Below are 17,991 nucleotides of genomic sequence, written 5' to 3'. Positions count from 1 at the left end.
TGAAATCAGGGTAATGTTGACCTTAAAGAATGAATGACTTTGGAACTATTCCATCTTCTTCTTCTTCTTTTTTTTTTTTTTGACAAATTAACATTCTTAGTTTATTAATCCTCTCATGAAAAATCTGCACAGTCACCACAGATAAAGCCACTGCAGCATCTTTACTCCTTCTGTTGTCCAATCTCCAGCTCACTTTTTGCCAGCACCAGGATTGGGTTTTGCAGTCCCCCTTTCTTCATTCTGTTCTTGTGTACTTTTCACCGTTTTCTTGAGGTCTTCTCATATAGACCATGTCTTGCAAGTCTATGTTCGGGTTCATTTTTCTTTGCATAATCCAAGGAATCATAAGTCATGCCAAAGTCAGTTGTCTTGCCACCACCAAAATGGGTTCTGAATCCAAATACAAATATGGCATCTGTTGTGTTCTTGTACATTTTGGCTAGTTTTGCCCGAATTTCTGTCTGAGATACTGTTGTCTTTTCAGAATAAAGGACATCAATAACCATTTGTTTGCGCTGAAGTAGTCGGTTGGTCATGAATTTCCTGATCTGGATAGTTACTGTGTCGTTCATGATGGTGGCCGAGCTTCAAGCGGCTGGAGAGGGAAAGAGTCCATCTTCCATTTTTATGAAAGAATTTATGAAGGATTGGTTTTGATCTTTAACTGTTTGGTAGAATTCAACAGTGTGAGACCATCTAGGCCTGGGCTCTTCTTTGTGGGTACTTCTTAAATTACTAATTCAGTCTCTTTTTATAGGTCAGATTGCCTTATTTCTTTTTGAGTCCATTTTGGTAACTTGTGTGTTTCTAGGAATTTATGTATTTTGTGTAGGTTATCCTATCTGTTGACATACAGTTTTTCATAGTATTCTCTTCTATAGTACCTTTTATTTCTATAAGTTTACCTATAAGATTAGTAGTAATATTTCTCTTTCATTCTGATTTTAGTTGAGCCTTCTTTTTTTTACTCTTGATCAATTTAGCTAAAGGCTTATTAATTAGATTTGTTGTCTTTTTAAATACTCAACTTTGGGGTTTGTTAATTTTTTTTCTATTGGTTTTCTATCCCCTATTTCATTTATTTCCACTCTAATCCTTATAATGCCCTCTTTATGCCTACATTAGGTTTGGCTTCCTCTTTTCTAATTTCTTAACATGGAAGATTAGGTTATTCATTTGAGACCATTTTAAATGTACTAAATATGCAGCTATAAATTTCCCTCTCAGCACTGCTTTCACTGTTCTATAAGTTTTGGTATGTTGTGTTTTCATTTCTATTCACCTCGAAGAATTTTCTAAAATTTTTTGTGATTTCTTCTTTGACCCATTTATGATTTCTACATATGTGTGAATTTCCCATTCCTTTAGTTATTGCTTTCTAATTTCATTCCATTATAGTTGGAGAAAATACATTGTATGATTTTATTCCTTTTAAACATGTTGAGACTCATCTTACAGCCTAATATACAATCTGTCCTGAAGAATGTTTCATGTGCACTTGAGAAGAAGATACATTCTTCTATCACTGGGTATTGGAGTGTTCCATGAGTATCTCTTAGGTAGTTGGTATATACTGTTATTTATGTCTTCTCTTTCCTTATTTATCTTATTCTTAGTTCTATCCATTACTGAAAATGGAGTCTTGAAATCTATAATTATTATTGTTGAATTATCCATTTCTCCCTTCAATTTTGATTACTTTTGTTTTATGTGTTTTGGAGCTCTGTACTTAGGTGCATAATAGGTTATGACTGTTACATCTTCTTGGCAGATTGGCCCTTTCATCATGAAAAACTCCTTTCTTTGTCTCTAGTAACAATTTTTGTTCTAAAGGCATTTTCTCTGATATTAGTATAGGCACTCTCTTTTTCGGTTGCTTTCAGCATCCTATATCTTTTTCTGACCTTCTACTTTGACCTATTTTTTTCTTTGAATTTAAAATATATATGTAATATGTAGATGACATATAGTTTGATAATATTTTAGTCTAAATCCATTCTGCCTCTCCCTGCTTTTAATTGAAGAGTTTAATACATTTACATTTAATGTGATTACTGATAAGATAGGATGTACATTTTCCATCTTTGCTAATTTTCTGTATGTTTTATGTCTCTTTTTGTTCCTCAATTCCCCCATTACTGACTTTGTATTAAATGGGTATTTTATAATGAACCATTTTAATTCCCTTATTTCTATAGATATAGATATAGATATAGATATAGATATAGATATATAGATACATAAAATTATTTTCTTTTGTGGTTATCCTGGAGATTGTAGTTAACACCTCAATTTATAAAAAGCTAGTTTGGATTAATACCAATTTAATTTCAAAAGTATACAAAATCTATTGCCTATATATGTGTATCTGTTGTTTATGTGTGTGTGTGTATTTATATATATATATATATATATATATATATATATACACTCTCCCATACCCCCACTGATCTTACGAATTATGCATCCATCAACACAGATTTGTATTTGGTGTTTTATGCAGTTGTCTTTTAGATCAGATAGGAGAATAAAGGAGTTACAAGCAAAAAATACATTTAGGCTGAATTTTATATTTACTTTGTGGTTACCTCTACTGGTGCTCTTTATTTCTTCATGTGGATTTAAGTTACTGTTTGGTGTTCTTTTATTTAAGCCTGAATGACTCCCTTTAGTATTTCCTGTAGAACCAGTCTGCTGGTGATGAATTCTCTGATGTTTTTGTCTGACCATTGAAGTCTCTACTCAGTTAGCTAAGTGGTCAGGTATTGATTGGACAGATATTCCTTTAAACACCTTAAAGCAATAAATCTCCCAGTCTTTGCCAAAGGGCTCTGTGTATGTTGGGGTATGCTGTAAACACTCAGTCGTGCAATTGACAGCCCTTCTTTAGCCTCCACTTCCTACATTTGTAGAGCCTCAGATTTAGCCAGAGTTGAGAGCTTGGGGTCTTCTAGGATCTTGCGACACACACAGCCCTTTGCATATGCATCACCTTCTAGAGTCCCAGGAATAAAATGGAGCTTTTCAAAGCTTCTGTGGAAATCTTACTTACCAGTTTTTCCTTTTAAGGTTTTTGGTTAGTCTGTTACCTGCCCAACTATTATCCACTAAAGTTAAGACATTTGCCTACAATTTATTTTATTTTATTTTTTTATTTTTAGAGAGAGGAGGGGGAGGGGCGGGGCAGAGGGAGAAAGGGCATCTTAATTAGACTCCACGCCCAGCGCAGAGCCCAGCTTGGGGTTCAGTCTCACAACCCTGAGATCATGACCTAAGCTGAAATCAAGAGTCAGACACTTAACAGACTGAGGTACCCCTGCCTACAGTTCTTTTTAACAGTTTCCCCTCTGTACCCTTCCATCTCCTCAAGAGAGAAAGCTTTTTGGAGTAGGCAAGTTCTGAGACAGGTCATATATAGCCAAAGATGAGGTCTTACAAGAATCTACCACAGGAGACAAATAATGACAGTTCTTTAGGATGTGGCCTTGAGAGAGTTCCAGCTGTGTTATGTTCATTCTGACCACCAGACTGAACTGGGAATATTGGACTGTTACTTTTCAAGGCTACCGCTTGATCATGAGGGAATCAGATTAAGGCAAGTTAAAATGATACAAAGCTGTTCTTATTGAAAATCAGCCTGTTTTTTCTTGGATAAATGCTCTCCAGTTTACTGCAAGTCTTGGGTTAATTTCCAAAGCTTTGAAAAGTTGATATTGACCAGCTTTGCCAGTTTTGCCACTGTTTTATGGAGAAGTGGATCTCAGTGCTCTTTAACAGGGCAAATTTTTGAAATCCATGAATGTTAAAGGACCAGAAATGTTATGTGCAGTTCTAACCACAACACTTCATTGAAAAGTTAACTGAAATGAGCCAGCAAATGGAATAGCCATTTTAATCATAAGAAATAAAAACTGCTCACCTGGAAGACAAAAACCTCTATAAAGACTTTCTTAAAGGTCTATAAAAAAGTGTAAACTATAATAAGGACTTCTTCCAAATTGTATTTTATAGTTCCCTTTGTTACAGAATGAAGTCCAAAGCCTTTATTTTTCAGAGAAAGGCATAATTTTACAGTAGGGAAAGATTTAGACTTTGAAACTAGCCACATCTGAGTTTGATCCTAATTTAGACATATGCTGGGGTTTGTACGTGTAGGCAAGTCCTTAACCTTTAGTGTCAGTTTGCTTTCTGTCATTCTGTAAAATATCATACTCTTTTCATTAAGGTTTAGAATTATATATGTAAAATGTTTATCACAATGCTTGGAACATAGTAAGCCCTCAATATGTGGCAGCAGTTGTTATTATTCAGACTCCCACAATCCAACATTTTGGCCTTAGATGATACAAATCTTATTTTATATAAACCTGACAAGAGTAACTGCTCTCCTGGCTTCTGTCACCACAGATTAGCTTTGTTTATTTTTTCAAAATTTTATGAATGAAATTATACAAGAAGTTAGTATCTGTGTTCTTTTTTACTCAACATGTTTATAAGTTTCATGCATTTTGTTTTGTGTGGTTTTGACTCATTCTAATAGCTGTTCACTGTTCCATTTATGAATATATATTCTTTGTTCATTCTATTGTGTATGAACATGGGGGCTTTTTCCCCCCCAATTTGGGTTTTCATTTGCATTTCCTTGAACTTAAGTTAAGGGCCTTTTTATATGTGTTTTTGGCCAATTAGCTCTATGCTATTTTTGAGAATGTATTTAAGTCTTTGCCCATTTTTCTCATCTGTGTAAACATTAAAGGCAGGTTAAACATATCTCACTTATTTTCTGCTAACATAGTTTCTAGAAGAATGCCATATTGTACATATTTTATCTATATGTATGTATTGATTTGAGATTTTATGCAACAAATCTAATTGGAAACTGATGAGTATTATTAAGAAGGAGCTTTGTTGGGGTTGCCTAGCCTAGGTGACTCAGTTGGGAAAGTGTCTGCCTTGTTCCAGTCATGATCCCAGAATCTTGTGAACCAGCCCCATGTAGGGCTCTCTGGAGGGAGCCTGCTTCTCCCTCTGCTCCTCCCCCTGCTCATGCTTCTGCTCTCCTCCTACCCCAGATAAATAAATAAAATGTTTTTTTTCTTTAGAAAGGGCGGGGGAAGCCTTAGGGCACCTGAGTGGTTTATTCGGTTAAGCAGCCATCTCTTGATTTCCACTCAGGTCATGATCTCAGGGTTGTGAAATCCAACCCTGTGTGGGGCTCCGCACTCAGCAGGGAGTCTGCTTGAGATTCTTTCCCTCTGCCCCTCCCTTCACTTGCATGCAAGCTTTCTCTTTCTCAAATAAATAAATCTTTAAAAAAAAAAAGAAAAAGGGAAGAAGAAGGAGCCTTTTGAAGATTTTGCAGTGCCGCCATTGTTATGTATGAAATACCTATTACATAAAACTGGCTCATTAGTGGTATAAAGAACCATTCACTAATTAACTACCCTTGCAAATCGTCTTTACTCCTCTGTTCCTTAATTTCCTCATCTACAAAATGGTATGATTATACAAAGTGATATGGAGCTTATTGGTTTGTTGTTGTTGTTAATGTAGACAACCTTGTTTCTGTCTGAATTTACCCTCTTACTAACAGTTCAGAAATATTTGAAATTATTGAAGAACTATTAGTATAGTAAGATTGGATTTGGATGGAAATTGAGAGAAAAGAGATGGTTAATCAGGAATTCATTGAGCCAAGTCCTGGTACTTCAATGTTTTTGTTCGTTTTTAAACTGTAGGCAGTTACTATCTATATTCATATAATCTGAACATTTTATATTAGGTTAATTTTTTTTAAAGATTTTATTTATTTATTTGACAGACAGAGATCACAAGTAGGCAGAGAGACAGGCAGAGAGAGAGAGAGGAGGAAGCAGGCTCCCCGCTGAGCAGAGAGCCTGATGCAGGGCTCCATCCCAGGACCCTGGGATCATGACCTGAGCTGAAGGCAGAGGCTTTAACCCACTGAGCCACCCAGGTGCCCCTATATTAAGTTAATTTAAAATGAAGAACAGAAGCAATTCAAAAATAAAAGTAAGGGTACCAAAAAAGTTAGCATTACATACAGAGTGTGATCAACATATATATGTATGTGTGTATATGTATATATATATATGTTCACGTGTGTGTGTGTGTGTATGTCTTCATTTTTTAAAAAGATACTATCCAAATTGACCAAAATAATGGTTGTTTTAAGTAGCTCTCATAGGCAATAGTCAGAAATCAAGCCTTTCTTAAGAAATAATAAAAGAAAGAAAAAAAAAAAAAGAAATAATAAAAGAACTATTGACCTTTTTTTAAAGGTTTTATTATTTGAGAGAGAGAGCATGAGCTGGGGGAGGGGATCACAGGGAGAGGAAGAAGCAGACTCTCCACTGAGCAGGGAGACCCATGTGGTGTCTCCCAGGACCCTGGGATAATGACCTCAGATGAAGGCACCCCAAATACTTTTTTACAATGATTAAATAGTTAAGAACACAAATTCCTTTTTTTTTCTTGGAATTATTACCAAAGTCATGTGTAATAATTGGGGCACCTGGGTGGCTCAGTCAGTTGAGCCCCTGACTCTTGATTTTGTCTCAGGTCATGAGATCAGGCTCTGCACTCAAGATTCTCTCTCCTTCTGCACTTCCCCCTGTGCACACACGCTCGCTCTCTTTCTCTTTAAAATAAATAAATAAACCTTTAAAAAGAATTAAAATCATGGGTATTAATTCCTTGAAAAAGGAAAGACAAGTTGGAAGGAAACACCTGGTTAATATGATCATACATAATACTTACTTCCATGTACATTATAATTTAACTCTTTTAAAAATTAGTTTTGTTGACTTCAAAGTAATCTTTCAGATACATTGTTTCTTTATTAGTTGCTTACCACAAAAATAAGATTACCTGAACTTCAAAAGTGATATTTTATCTTACTCTAAGCTTGACTTAGTAATATTACTAACAACTCTATAAATTTCTCTATAGGGTTTAGGCTAAAAGACACTATAATTAACCTAACAAACTTACACTGTGCTTTTCCAGTATGCTGTCCTCTGAGACACCAAACCATCACATACATTACACTATGCACTTCTCTGGTGTTCTCTAAGTGTTCTTTCCAAATGCCAGAGCCCAGTGGACTTCAGCTATGCCCAGACTTGGCTTTATAATATTGTTCTTCCAGAATATGAACAGCTCACTAGTATCTTTCAGAAAAGAGGTTTCAAACTTATCAGGAGCTGTAATTTTTGCAATTGTCCCCCAAAGAATACCTCCACATTGCTGGCTCTGATAGGCAGTGGGGCTACACTTGTAATTTCATAGGACAATGTATGTTTGCATACTTTTAAAAGCTGCTACCTAAGGATCTGGCTTCCCACCCACTACCTTGATTCTAGGTGTTGAAATCCTCCTTTTGGGGGCACTGACAGGTCTTGGCATATATTTAACTACTGGAAGCTATTAAAATTATACAGACTACTCGGACAAACACAGAAGTTTGAGATAGCCAAGAAGTAGGGCAGAGTTGAATGACAAGGCTCACCTACGTGAGTCTACTCCTTCAAGATGGGGGAGGTGGCTGTTTTATCTAATGCATAGAAACCAATACAGAGTAGAGCAAAATGAAAAAGAGGAATATGTTCCAAAGGGAAGAACTAGGTAAAACCTCAGAAAAAGAAGAACTTTTTCAGATGTAAGTAATTTACCTGTTAAAGAGTTCAAGTAATGGTCATAAAGATGCTCACTGAACTTGGGGGAAGAATGGATGAACATTGTGAGAACTTCAACAAAGAGATGGAAAATGTAATCAAGTACCAAATAGAAGTCACAGAGCTGAAGACTACCATAACCAAACTGAAAAATACACTAGAGGGGTTCAACAAAGACTAAATGAAGCAGAAGAAAAGATCAGTGAGCTTGAAGATAAGGCAGTAGAACTTGACCAATCAGAGCAGCAAATAAAAAAAGAATGAGACCATGATACCTTAAGGGACTTACTGGACAAAATCAGTAGACTAACATTCACATTATAAGAGTCACAGAAGAAAAGAGCTAGAGAAAGGGGCAATTTTATTTGAAGAAATAATGGCTGAAAACCTCCCTAAACATGAGGAGGAAACAGAGACCCAGATCCTGGAAATTCAGAGAGTTCAAATTAAGATGAACTCATAGACCCACACCAAGATACATTATAATTAAAATGTCTAAGGACAAGGAGAGAATTTAAAGCAGCAAAAGAAAAGCAACTTGCTACATACAAAAGATGTATGTGGCACATCCCCCATAAGGCTACCATCAGATTCATCAGCAGAAAATTTGCAGGCCAGAAGAGAGTGGTGGAATATATCCAGTGTGCTAAAAGAAAAACATTTCCAACCAAAAACATTTTACCTGGCTAAGTTATCATTGAGATGTGAAGGAGAGATAAAGAGATTTCTAAAGAAACAAAAGCTAAAGGAGTTCATCACCACTAAATCATGTTAAAGGGACATCTTTAAGTAGAAAAGAAAAGATACTAACTAATAACAAGAAAACATATGAAAGAGTAAATCTCATTGGAAAGGCAAATATATACTAAACATAGTGGAATAATCATAAATTAGTGTGAAGAATAGAAAACAAAGGTAAAGATAACTATGATTACAGTATTTAAGGGGTACATTAGATAGTTGTAATATAAAAACATAAAATATGGAGGGGGAGGAGTAAAGATGTTGAGCTTTAAAATGTGATCACACTTAAGTTGTTATGAGCTTAAAATAGGCTACTGTACAGATACGTTGTTATATGTGAGCCTTCTGATAACCACAAAGCAAAAACCTATAGTAAATACTCATGATAAAGAGGAAGCAGTATAAACATATTACTAAAGAAAGCCATCACACCACAAAGAGAGTGAGGAAAGAAGAAAAGAACAGAGGGAAACTACAAAAACAGCCAGAAAACAATTAACAACATGGCCGTTAAGTACATTCCTATCAATAACTTATTCCAGGGATGCAGGGATGGTTTAGTATCTGCAAATCAGTCAACATATGATATACCACATTAATAAATTGAGGGATAAAAATCATGGTTGACTCAGTAAATGCAATATAAGCATTTAACAGAATTCAACATCCATTCATGATTTAAAAAAAAAAAAGCCCTCAACAAAGTGGGTATAGAGAGAACATGCCTCTACATAATAAAGGCCGTATATGACAAGCCCACAGCTAGAATCATACTGTTAAGATTAGGAACAAGACTCACGGTACTTTTAATCGACATAGTATTAGAAGTCCTAGCCAAAGCAGTTAGGCAAGAAAAAGAAATTAAAAGCATCCAATTTGAAAAAGAAGTAAAACAGTTTGCAGTTGATATGATATGATATATCAAAACCCTAAAGACTCCATCAGTCTTGATGGAATCTAACAGCTGTTAGAACTAATAAATTCAGTAATGTTGCACGATATAAAATCAATACACAAAAATCTGTTATGTTTCTGTAATTATGAACTGTCAGAAAGAACTTAAGAAAACAGTCTCATTTATGATTGTATCAGAAAGAATAAATACCTAGGAATAAATTTAGCTAAGGAGGTGAAAGAACCTGTATACTGTAAACTACAGAACATTAAGGAAAAAATTGAAGACACAAACAAATGGAAAGATAGTCCATGCTCATGGATTGGAAGAAATAATATTGTTAAAATGTCTATACTATCCAGAACAATCTACATATTTGATGCAATCCCGTTGAAATTTCTCATGGTGTTTTTCACAGAAATAGAATGAAGAGTCCTAAAATTTGTATGGAACCACAAAAGACCCCAAATAGCCAAAACAGTCTGGAGAAAGAAGAACGGAGCTGAAGGCATCACACTCCCTGATTTCAAACTCTGTTAAAAAGTCTAGTAATTAAACAGTATGGTACTGGCATAAAAACAGACACATGGATCAGTGGAACAGAGTAGGGAGCTCAGAAATAAACCCATGCATATATGGTCAATTAAAATGTGACAAAGGAAGCCAAGAATATACATTGGGTAAGGACAGTCTCTTCAGTAAATAGTGTGGGGAAAACACAGCCACAAGTCAAAGAATGAAGCTGGGCTACTATGTTCAACCATACACAAAAGCCAACTCAATAGTAAATAGTGTTCATCACACTATTTACACAATAGCCAAGATAGGGAAAGAACCTAGGTCTCCATTGATGGGTGAATGGAGGAAGAAATTCTGGTGTACACACACACACAAATATTATTCACCAAAGAACAAGTGAAATCTTGCCAGTTCAGACAATATATGGGTGGACCTTGTAGGCAATATGCTAAGTGAATTAAGACAGAGGAAGACAAAGACTATATAATCTCTCATATGTGGAACCTTAAAAAAATAAAAAAGTAAATAGTTCATAGATACGGGGAACTGACTGGTGATTGCAAAAAGGCAAGGGTTGGTGGGGGTGGGAGAAATGGGTGAAGGGGATCAAAAGTGTGGATCTTGAAATCTTGCGTGAAGACAGTAGTATGCCATGAATTATAGCCATCCATGGCTGACACTATTCCCTTTCAAATTTTTGCTACCCAAAATAAGTGTATGTTCTTATAAGTAAAAGTAATTATACTTTATAACATTTTATACACATGCAATACTCTCTTCCTTGATTTTCTACCTGGTAGTGTAGGGTAACCTTTTTGCATCACATTTTTTATAGGTGGTAATGTGCTATTGCAGTGAGACAGCTTAATTAAGTGCATTTTAGAGACTGTTGTTTCACCATCCTCATCATTGACATTTATTGAATTCCAGCACTATAAATAATGCATACATATTTTACATGTAATGAAATGTGTGTGCATGTTTTCATATAAATTATGCTATGGCGTTTTTTTGTTTGTTTGTTTTGTTTGTTTGTTTGTTTTTACATCTATAAGAAAACTAGAGCTCCTATTTAATGGTTTTGAGACTTAGTGTCTCAGAGGAGTTTAGGAACAACTCTGCATGGTTAAAAAAAAAAAAACAAAAACCTGCCTCAAGGTCATTGGGAGAATTAAATAATGTAATGCATACAGAGCACTCAAAAATGTCCAGGTGTGTAAGCTAAGGTAGCCTAAGGCTGTATTTTTGCCCCTAGTGTTCCATGACTTTTGTTTATATTTTTGTAACTTTAAGCAATGTTTAACTTTTATAGTTAATTTGTAAATGGCATGAATAAACATTAAAGATTCACTTGCTTCCAAAGATTTTGAGTGATGTGTTGATGATCATGTTGAAATTGGGCTTCATTTCAAAGTCTTAAAAGCATACTATTAAAAAAAAAATGAGATTTTTAAAAAAAATTTTTTTTAATTTCCTTTTAAAAAAAAATCTCATTTTAAGAATGGCAATGGAATGTTGGTTATCCTGTGAATGGACCATTGTTCCTTCCCATTTTTTAAGTCTTGGGTAAATATAATCTGACACTGAGTTAGGTATCAACTGACACTTAATCTTTTCTTTTTTTTCCTTTCAGATTTTATTTAAATTCAAGTTAGTTCACATGTAGTGGAGTATTGGCTTCAGATGTAGAATTTAGTGACTCATCAGTTGCGGATAACACCCAGTGCTCATTACATCACATGCCCTCCTTAAAGCCCATCACCCAGTTACTCCGAATCCCCCCTGACCTCTCCTCTAACAACCTTCAGTTTGTTTTCTACAGTTTAGAGTCTCTTATGAGACTCCCTCTCTGTCTTTAGTTTTTCTTCCCTTCCCTTATGTTCATCTGTTTTGTTTCTTAAATTCCATATATGTGTGGAATCATATGGTATTTGTCTTTCTCTGACTGACTTATTTCACTTAGCATATATACATACTATGGTTCTATACACATCATTGCAAATGGCAAGATTTCGTTCTTTTTGGTGACTGAGTAATATTTCTGTGTGTGTGTGTGTGTGTGTGTGTGTGTGTGTGTGTACACACACCACATTTTTATCCATTCATCAGTTGATGGACATTTGGACTCTTCCCATGTTTTGGCTGTTGTGGATAGTGCTGCTTTGAACATTGCGGTGCATGTGCCCTTCAGATCACTATCTTTATATCCTTTGAATAAATACTTAGTAGTTCGGTTGCTGAATTGTAGTGTATTTCTATTTTTGACTTTTTGAGGAACCCTCTACAGTTCTCCAGAGTGGCTATACCAGTTTGCATTCCCACCAACAGTATAAGGGGGTTCCCCTTTTCCCCCACATTCTTGCCAGCATCTTTTGTTTCCTGAGTTGTTAATTTTAGCCGTTCTGACCATACCTGATACCATATGTTGCTTGATCAACCTGCAGTTTAAGTTATGAACCAGGAAAATCAGATGTAAACTAACTAAGATCTCCACATGACCTCGAGTAATTTATAACTTGTTACATAGCACTGGTTTCAAAATTATGAATAAGTAATCTAAAAATATTTCCTCAGATTAAAACAAAATCATTGAATATCTGTATCTTCCCAGTGGAGAATGGGCCCTGATAAGGAAATACTTTTTCTTTGAAAATTAGAACCACTACAAATTGAATAGGCCATCTTACAATATAGAGTCCTCCCTCTCAGGGGAAGTATTCACATTGATGTAACCCATTAGTTAGGAGAATGGCATTTCCACATCCATCAAGAAGTTGAACCCTACAACTTCTAAACTCATTGCCAGTTCTGAGAGTTCATAAAGTTAAGGAAATTGAGGTCCTGCTCCAGTTATGGTTGCTTTTAATTTGGGACTCTGTTTTTTTTCTCTTTGACATGTAAGATGTCAAAGTATAGAATTTTGAATTATTAGCAATTTTATTCTTAACAGTGCCTACTATTTTTTTAGGAGGAATAATTTAAGCTGTTTATATATCTGCAAGGTACTTTTTAATACCTATCTACTAAAGAGTTTGTTAAAGATAAGTTCATTATTAAAAAATAATAATAAGCATTCTTCCAGAAGGGGAATTCCTCTCTTTTACATGTCCTCCTTATTTTTTAAAGAAAAAAATTTTTAGTAATGTCTACACTTAACATGGGGCTCAAACTCATGACTCCAAGATCAAGAGTCATATGCTCTACCACTTGAACCCACCAGGCACCCCAGAATTCCTCTTTTAGTGGAATAAATAAGAATCAAAAAATATGTCACATTCTGAAGTCACACCCAGAATTTAACAAGCAAATTTTGCATTGGTCATTTTGATACTTAACTTTGCTGACCTTTCACACATCCCTTTTGCCAAAGTAAAGAATTTTGGTATACTAGTGTAATGAAAAAGCATTAAAACCTAAATCCCAGAGGGAGAATAGGATAGCTGTATAACTTTTCTCATTAGACTCACTGCCCTCCTTCTCTTTATTTGGTGTCAGGTTTTTTAGGCCCATATACGCCAATGCTGTCAGAGGAGCCCAGTGGACTGTGTTTTCCTTATTGCCTTATGTGTTTCTTTAAAGTTTCTTATTTTAAGTATGACATAATGTCGTGTTAAGACTTAATGTGACCCTTAAATCTTGTTCTTAATGCTGACAATATAGTGGTGAACCATATAGTTATGGTCACTGCCCTGGTTGAACATACAGCCTAAGGGAGGAGACAGAGACAACAAGGAAATTGGCTGTTACATAATATTATAAGTCATGAAAAGAAAAAAACAGAGTACACTGATAGGTAAATACGGTGAGGGTGTCATAGGAGGGTGCTGCTTTCAATAGGGTCGTTGTTAAGAGACACTTCTGAAACAACATTTCAGCTGGGACTTCAAGAATAAGAAAAGTAATTTTTCCAGGTAGAGGGGACGTGTCAAGTCCCTGAGGTGCAAAAAGAACTTCATCTACGGTTTCTTTCTGTGCTGATTTAAACCATAAAATTGACTGATTTAACTTCATACTGAAATGGTTATGATTTGATACAATTCATTTAAATTGTCAGCACCAGAAAATAGTCACCTCTTCACTTTGTACCTTAAACCTTGACCCCTGAACCACTCAGAGTATTACATGTAGTCTCAAGTTAAAAATAACATATTTAATCTAATACTTCCTGTAAAGGGAATTGTCAGTACATGTTAGCTCCTTTCCTTTCTCCCTCCTCTTCAACATTGTTGGGAATGTGTTTGCTGGGCTGCTCCTTTCTCCCCACACCTGCACCAGGGGTATGTGGAATTTGGTGTGGGTATTGGAGGGGCACAGTCAAGAATAATACCACTGTCTCCAAAACCTGCCCCTAGTATCTCTGTTAAGGCTTCCCAGAGTCCCTACCTCGTCCTAAGTCTCATCCAATTTGACTTAAATTTAGGTCACTTCAGAAATGTACTATATAAGTATATACTTATATATATTTTATTACATATATAATACAATATAATATAAATATACATATAAGTATGTATAATGTTTTCATATACTAGCAACAGCTAGCATATTCAGCAGTCTCTAAGAACTAAAGTCCCAGTTACCATTATACCCTGTTCACAGGCCTTCCAGTTGTTTTCCTCTGTTCCTTCTTCCTAAATCTCTTTTTGGCTCTCCACTTCATGATATTATCAAGAAGCTGCTCTGGTCAGTGCTGAAAAAGAGGTGAGGTAGGGAAATAGCACTGGATTCCCAGGGAGTTCCTCTGACTTCCTCTTTGGTGTTGCTCAGGCAGTGGTTCTCTCAAAGGCCTTGGTAGCCAGGTCAAGACGTGGCCTTGGCCTGCTGCTGAACTGGCAAAGGAGGGATTGGCTTCTTACCTATGACTGGCAGATGCAGAGAAAAACAGAACACCTGATTCCAGTGGTAGTTAAGACTTGGCTTTTTTCCCTGTTCCCACTTGAAGTTACTGCTTTACAAAGTACTTTTTCCTGGCAATAATAGCAGTGGTAGGGGTGAAGAAAGAACACTGGACCTTTAGAATCTTTCTCTGTGCCTCCATTTTTCCCCCTTATCAGTAAAATGAGAGTGTTGGTATAGATGATCCCTAAGGTCCCTTTTAAGCAATATGTTTACATTTTAAACCATATAGTTTTGTTTCTTTTTTCTGACTTACATAATGTGTACACTGGAAATTATCTCAGTATATGAATTTGATACTTCTCTGGAAGTGTAGAGCCCTACTGGTCAAGCTGGACATACTCTAGAGAGTGTAGGGTTGGATTGTAATTGGACGACTTTCTACTGGGGTTATCTCTTACAGTGAGTTTTTGGGATGCTGTTGAAAGCAGGAGTACTGTGTACCCTGAGGATGAAACAAGCTAACTAAACCTGAGTTAGTCTCCAAAAAGTTATGGCCAGTGAAATTTGTGGTGAGTGACTCGAAGATGTGGTTTTAAATTTTGTTAAAGTGGTCAAATTATATATATTATAGCACTGTCCTGTGTAACTCTGAGTTCTGTTGCTCTAAATTGGTCCCTCCTTCTTTTTCAGGAGCTATTGTGACAATCTTGGTTACCATCCATTAAGTGCTGCTGACTTTGGAAAGATCATGAAAAATGTCTTTCCAAACATGAAGGCACGTCGTCTGGGCACAAGAGGCAAATCTAAATATCCTTTACCAGAATGGTTTTTAGTAATAGCTTTAGTAATCACTTAGAACATCTGCTGTTGTAGGTCAACTGGCAACTATATTTAGAAGTAAATTTAAGTCAACAAATATAAACAACTCGAAGTTCTTAGTAGAATAATTGTAGACATTGTTTTCCTGGCTACATATCAAACTGCAAGAGAAATAACAAATAGTGGTTTTAGGATTATGATAGATGTCACCATATTCTGTCACTGTAATGTGTGTTCTTCATGGTCTGGTCTTCTTTTCTTTAACAATAAGAATTAATTGAGATAGGTCACAGGGCAGCTACTGTAAATCATATCAATAAAAGTGAAGAAAGAGGTTAGCTATCTTCTTCCTGTAATTTAGAAACATCAGGATCTCCTTGGCAAAATATACACCATTCAGGAAAAAATTCCTGTGGAGCTTGTCCTAGAAGATTATATTCTCTTTTAAGTATTTTTTCAGCCAGCCATTTAAAGCCTGCATTAAAATTAAAGCCAGAGCATAGGAAAGATCCCTCTTGTGACAGAGACATATTTAGTATAAGCAAACAGAAGGAGATGAAAATGAAGAATTTATTAAAGTCCTTCCGACTCTTGGCAGAAGATTGTAAAATAGAGGGTCTCTGTATTAGAAAAATACTATTTCTCTTTACTTAGCCCTTGGCCTTTTTCAAAGCACAGAAACCCGTTGATGTGGAGATGAGAGGAGAGGGGGGAAAGAAGGGGGCACTCCTTTTCTAGAACAGCTCCAGGTGCTTTCTGCTCACTTGTTGCATGACCCATCCTTATTTTCTGAGTGCAAGCAAAATTGTCCTGATGGGTCTTTGGCATGTTAGAGGCGATAATCCTGCATGTTTCAGTGGAAAAAGAACTGAAAAGGTTAAAGCCCTTGTGACACTCTTAAGAGTTGTTTTTGTCCCAGTGCCCTGGGCTAAAGTTTCCCTGTGCTGTGCCAGGTTTCCATCTGGATATTCTTTTCCTTCTGACCTGTTTGTTACTGCTGGTTGGCACAACCTATTAGGAACATTTATTCATAAAATTTATAACAGATGAGAATCATTTTTGTTTCATTTAAGAGAATAACCATTCTACAAAGACTGTTCCAGTTTCAAAAGAGTGAAAATGTCCTGAATTTATAATATTGAGGTTTCTCTTACTGAAGAATTCTGAAATAGATGTTATCTCATGTTGACTTTATACTTACTTCATATATGGTTACTTCTCAAGTGCTAATTATATATAAGCCAGTTTATTCAATTTAGAATGCTTTAAACCTTAACTGTTTATTACATATTGCTATAGTGGACTAAGGAAAAAAGCCTTTGTTCATATGCCAACACTGCCCAATCTTGATTTTCACAAAACTGGAGATGGGGTAAGAATTCTGCCTTTCCTTTTAAATAAGTAGAATTATACTTCAATATCAGCATTGAAATGCATACTGCATAGTCTCATTTGGGTAAAACCAGGGGCCAGGAACTATGCTTTTTACAAAATAAATGAGACAAAAAATTTAACACTGGCTGAAAATGTTTAACATATCTGACTTAAGTCAACATGGCTCACAAAATTAGGAGGAACATAGGTCTAAACTGGTTTTGAAATATATCCATGATGTATGTTGACAATATATATATTGTCAAGAGGAAGAATTAAGTTGTAGGGTAATATAGTATGAATATCTTTTTTTCCCCCTTTTTGATTTACTTATCTATCTAATACCACCTAGGTGTACAAAAGACTTGAGGTGGCCAGAAGTACTAAGAAGAGAAAATACAGCTAGTAGCAAAGTTTGTTTTATTGATGTCAGAAAAGGCTTTTAGAAAGATTCTTAAGATCCCTTAGCCTTCATATATATTTAACGAGCATTTCAGTGTTCCAGTCCCAGTGCTGCTGGCGGCTGTGCCCTGGCGGGTGGTGTAGGCATAGGCCTTGTACTTGCATAGCTTTTCTATGCCTGCCAACAGGGCATTTTATACAGCTTGGACCTGACAGATCTAGATTACATCTTCTAATTAAGAATACATGTCTTCGATGTGCTTTAGTTTAATTGCTCTGAACTTTTATAAGTTAACTTTTCCTTTTTCCTTTGTTTAGTTGGAAGGAACTGAACCTTCTGGGCAGCTTCAAAATATTGATGAGGAAGTTATCTCTTCTGCTTGCCGTCTTGTGTGTGAATGGGCCCAGAAAGTGTTAAGCCAGCCATTTGACACAGTCTTGGAATTAGCCCGCTTCCTTGTAAAAAGTCATTATATAGGTACCAAGTCGATGGCAGCTCTAACGGTAATGGCAGCAGCACCACCAGGTACAAAATTACCACTAACAAGCTAACACTAAAAAGGACAGAGGTGTTACTGCATTTTAGAGTTGGTAGCAAAAGAAGAGTTTCACCAGAGAACTTCCTTGTCTTTTTAGTGTTTGTGTGAGTTTACCCTCACTTCACTGAACTCTAAGTTCAGATGGTTCATTGAGCTAACAAAA

General features: G+C 35.9%; 1 protein-coding gene across 1 annotated transcript in view; it reads left to right on the top strand.

The window, feature by feature from the left end:
* The window catches only part of RFX7 (regulatory factor X7), a 135,593-nt gene that overhangs the window by 106,917 nt on the left and 10,685 nt on the right, over positions 1-17,991 (top strand). Inside the window, exons 5-7 of the mRNA XM_080808777.1 lie at positions 15,385-15,519; positions 16,813-16,885; positions 17,608-17,815. Coding sequence (XP_080664903.1) covers positions 15,385-15,519; positions 16,813-16,885; positions 17,608-17,815 — 416 coding nt within the window. The remainder of the gene's footprint in view (positions 1-15,384; positions 15,520-16,812; positions 16,886-17,607; positions 17,816-17,991) is intronic.

The sequence above is a fragment of the Martes martes genome, assembly GCF_963455335.1.
Source record: "Martes martes genome assembly, chromosome: 7".
Lineage (NCBI taxonomy): Eukaryota > Metazoa > Chordata > Mammalia > Carnivora > Mustelidae > Martes > Martes martes.
This window is presented reverse-complemented; position numbering and strand designations above follow the sequence as displayed.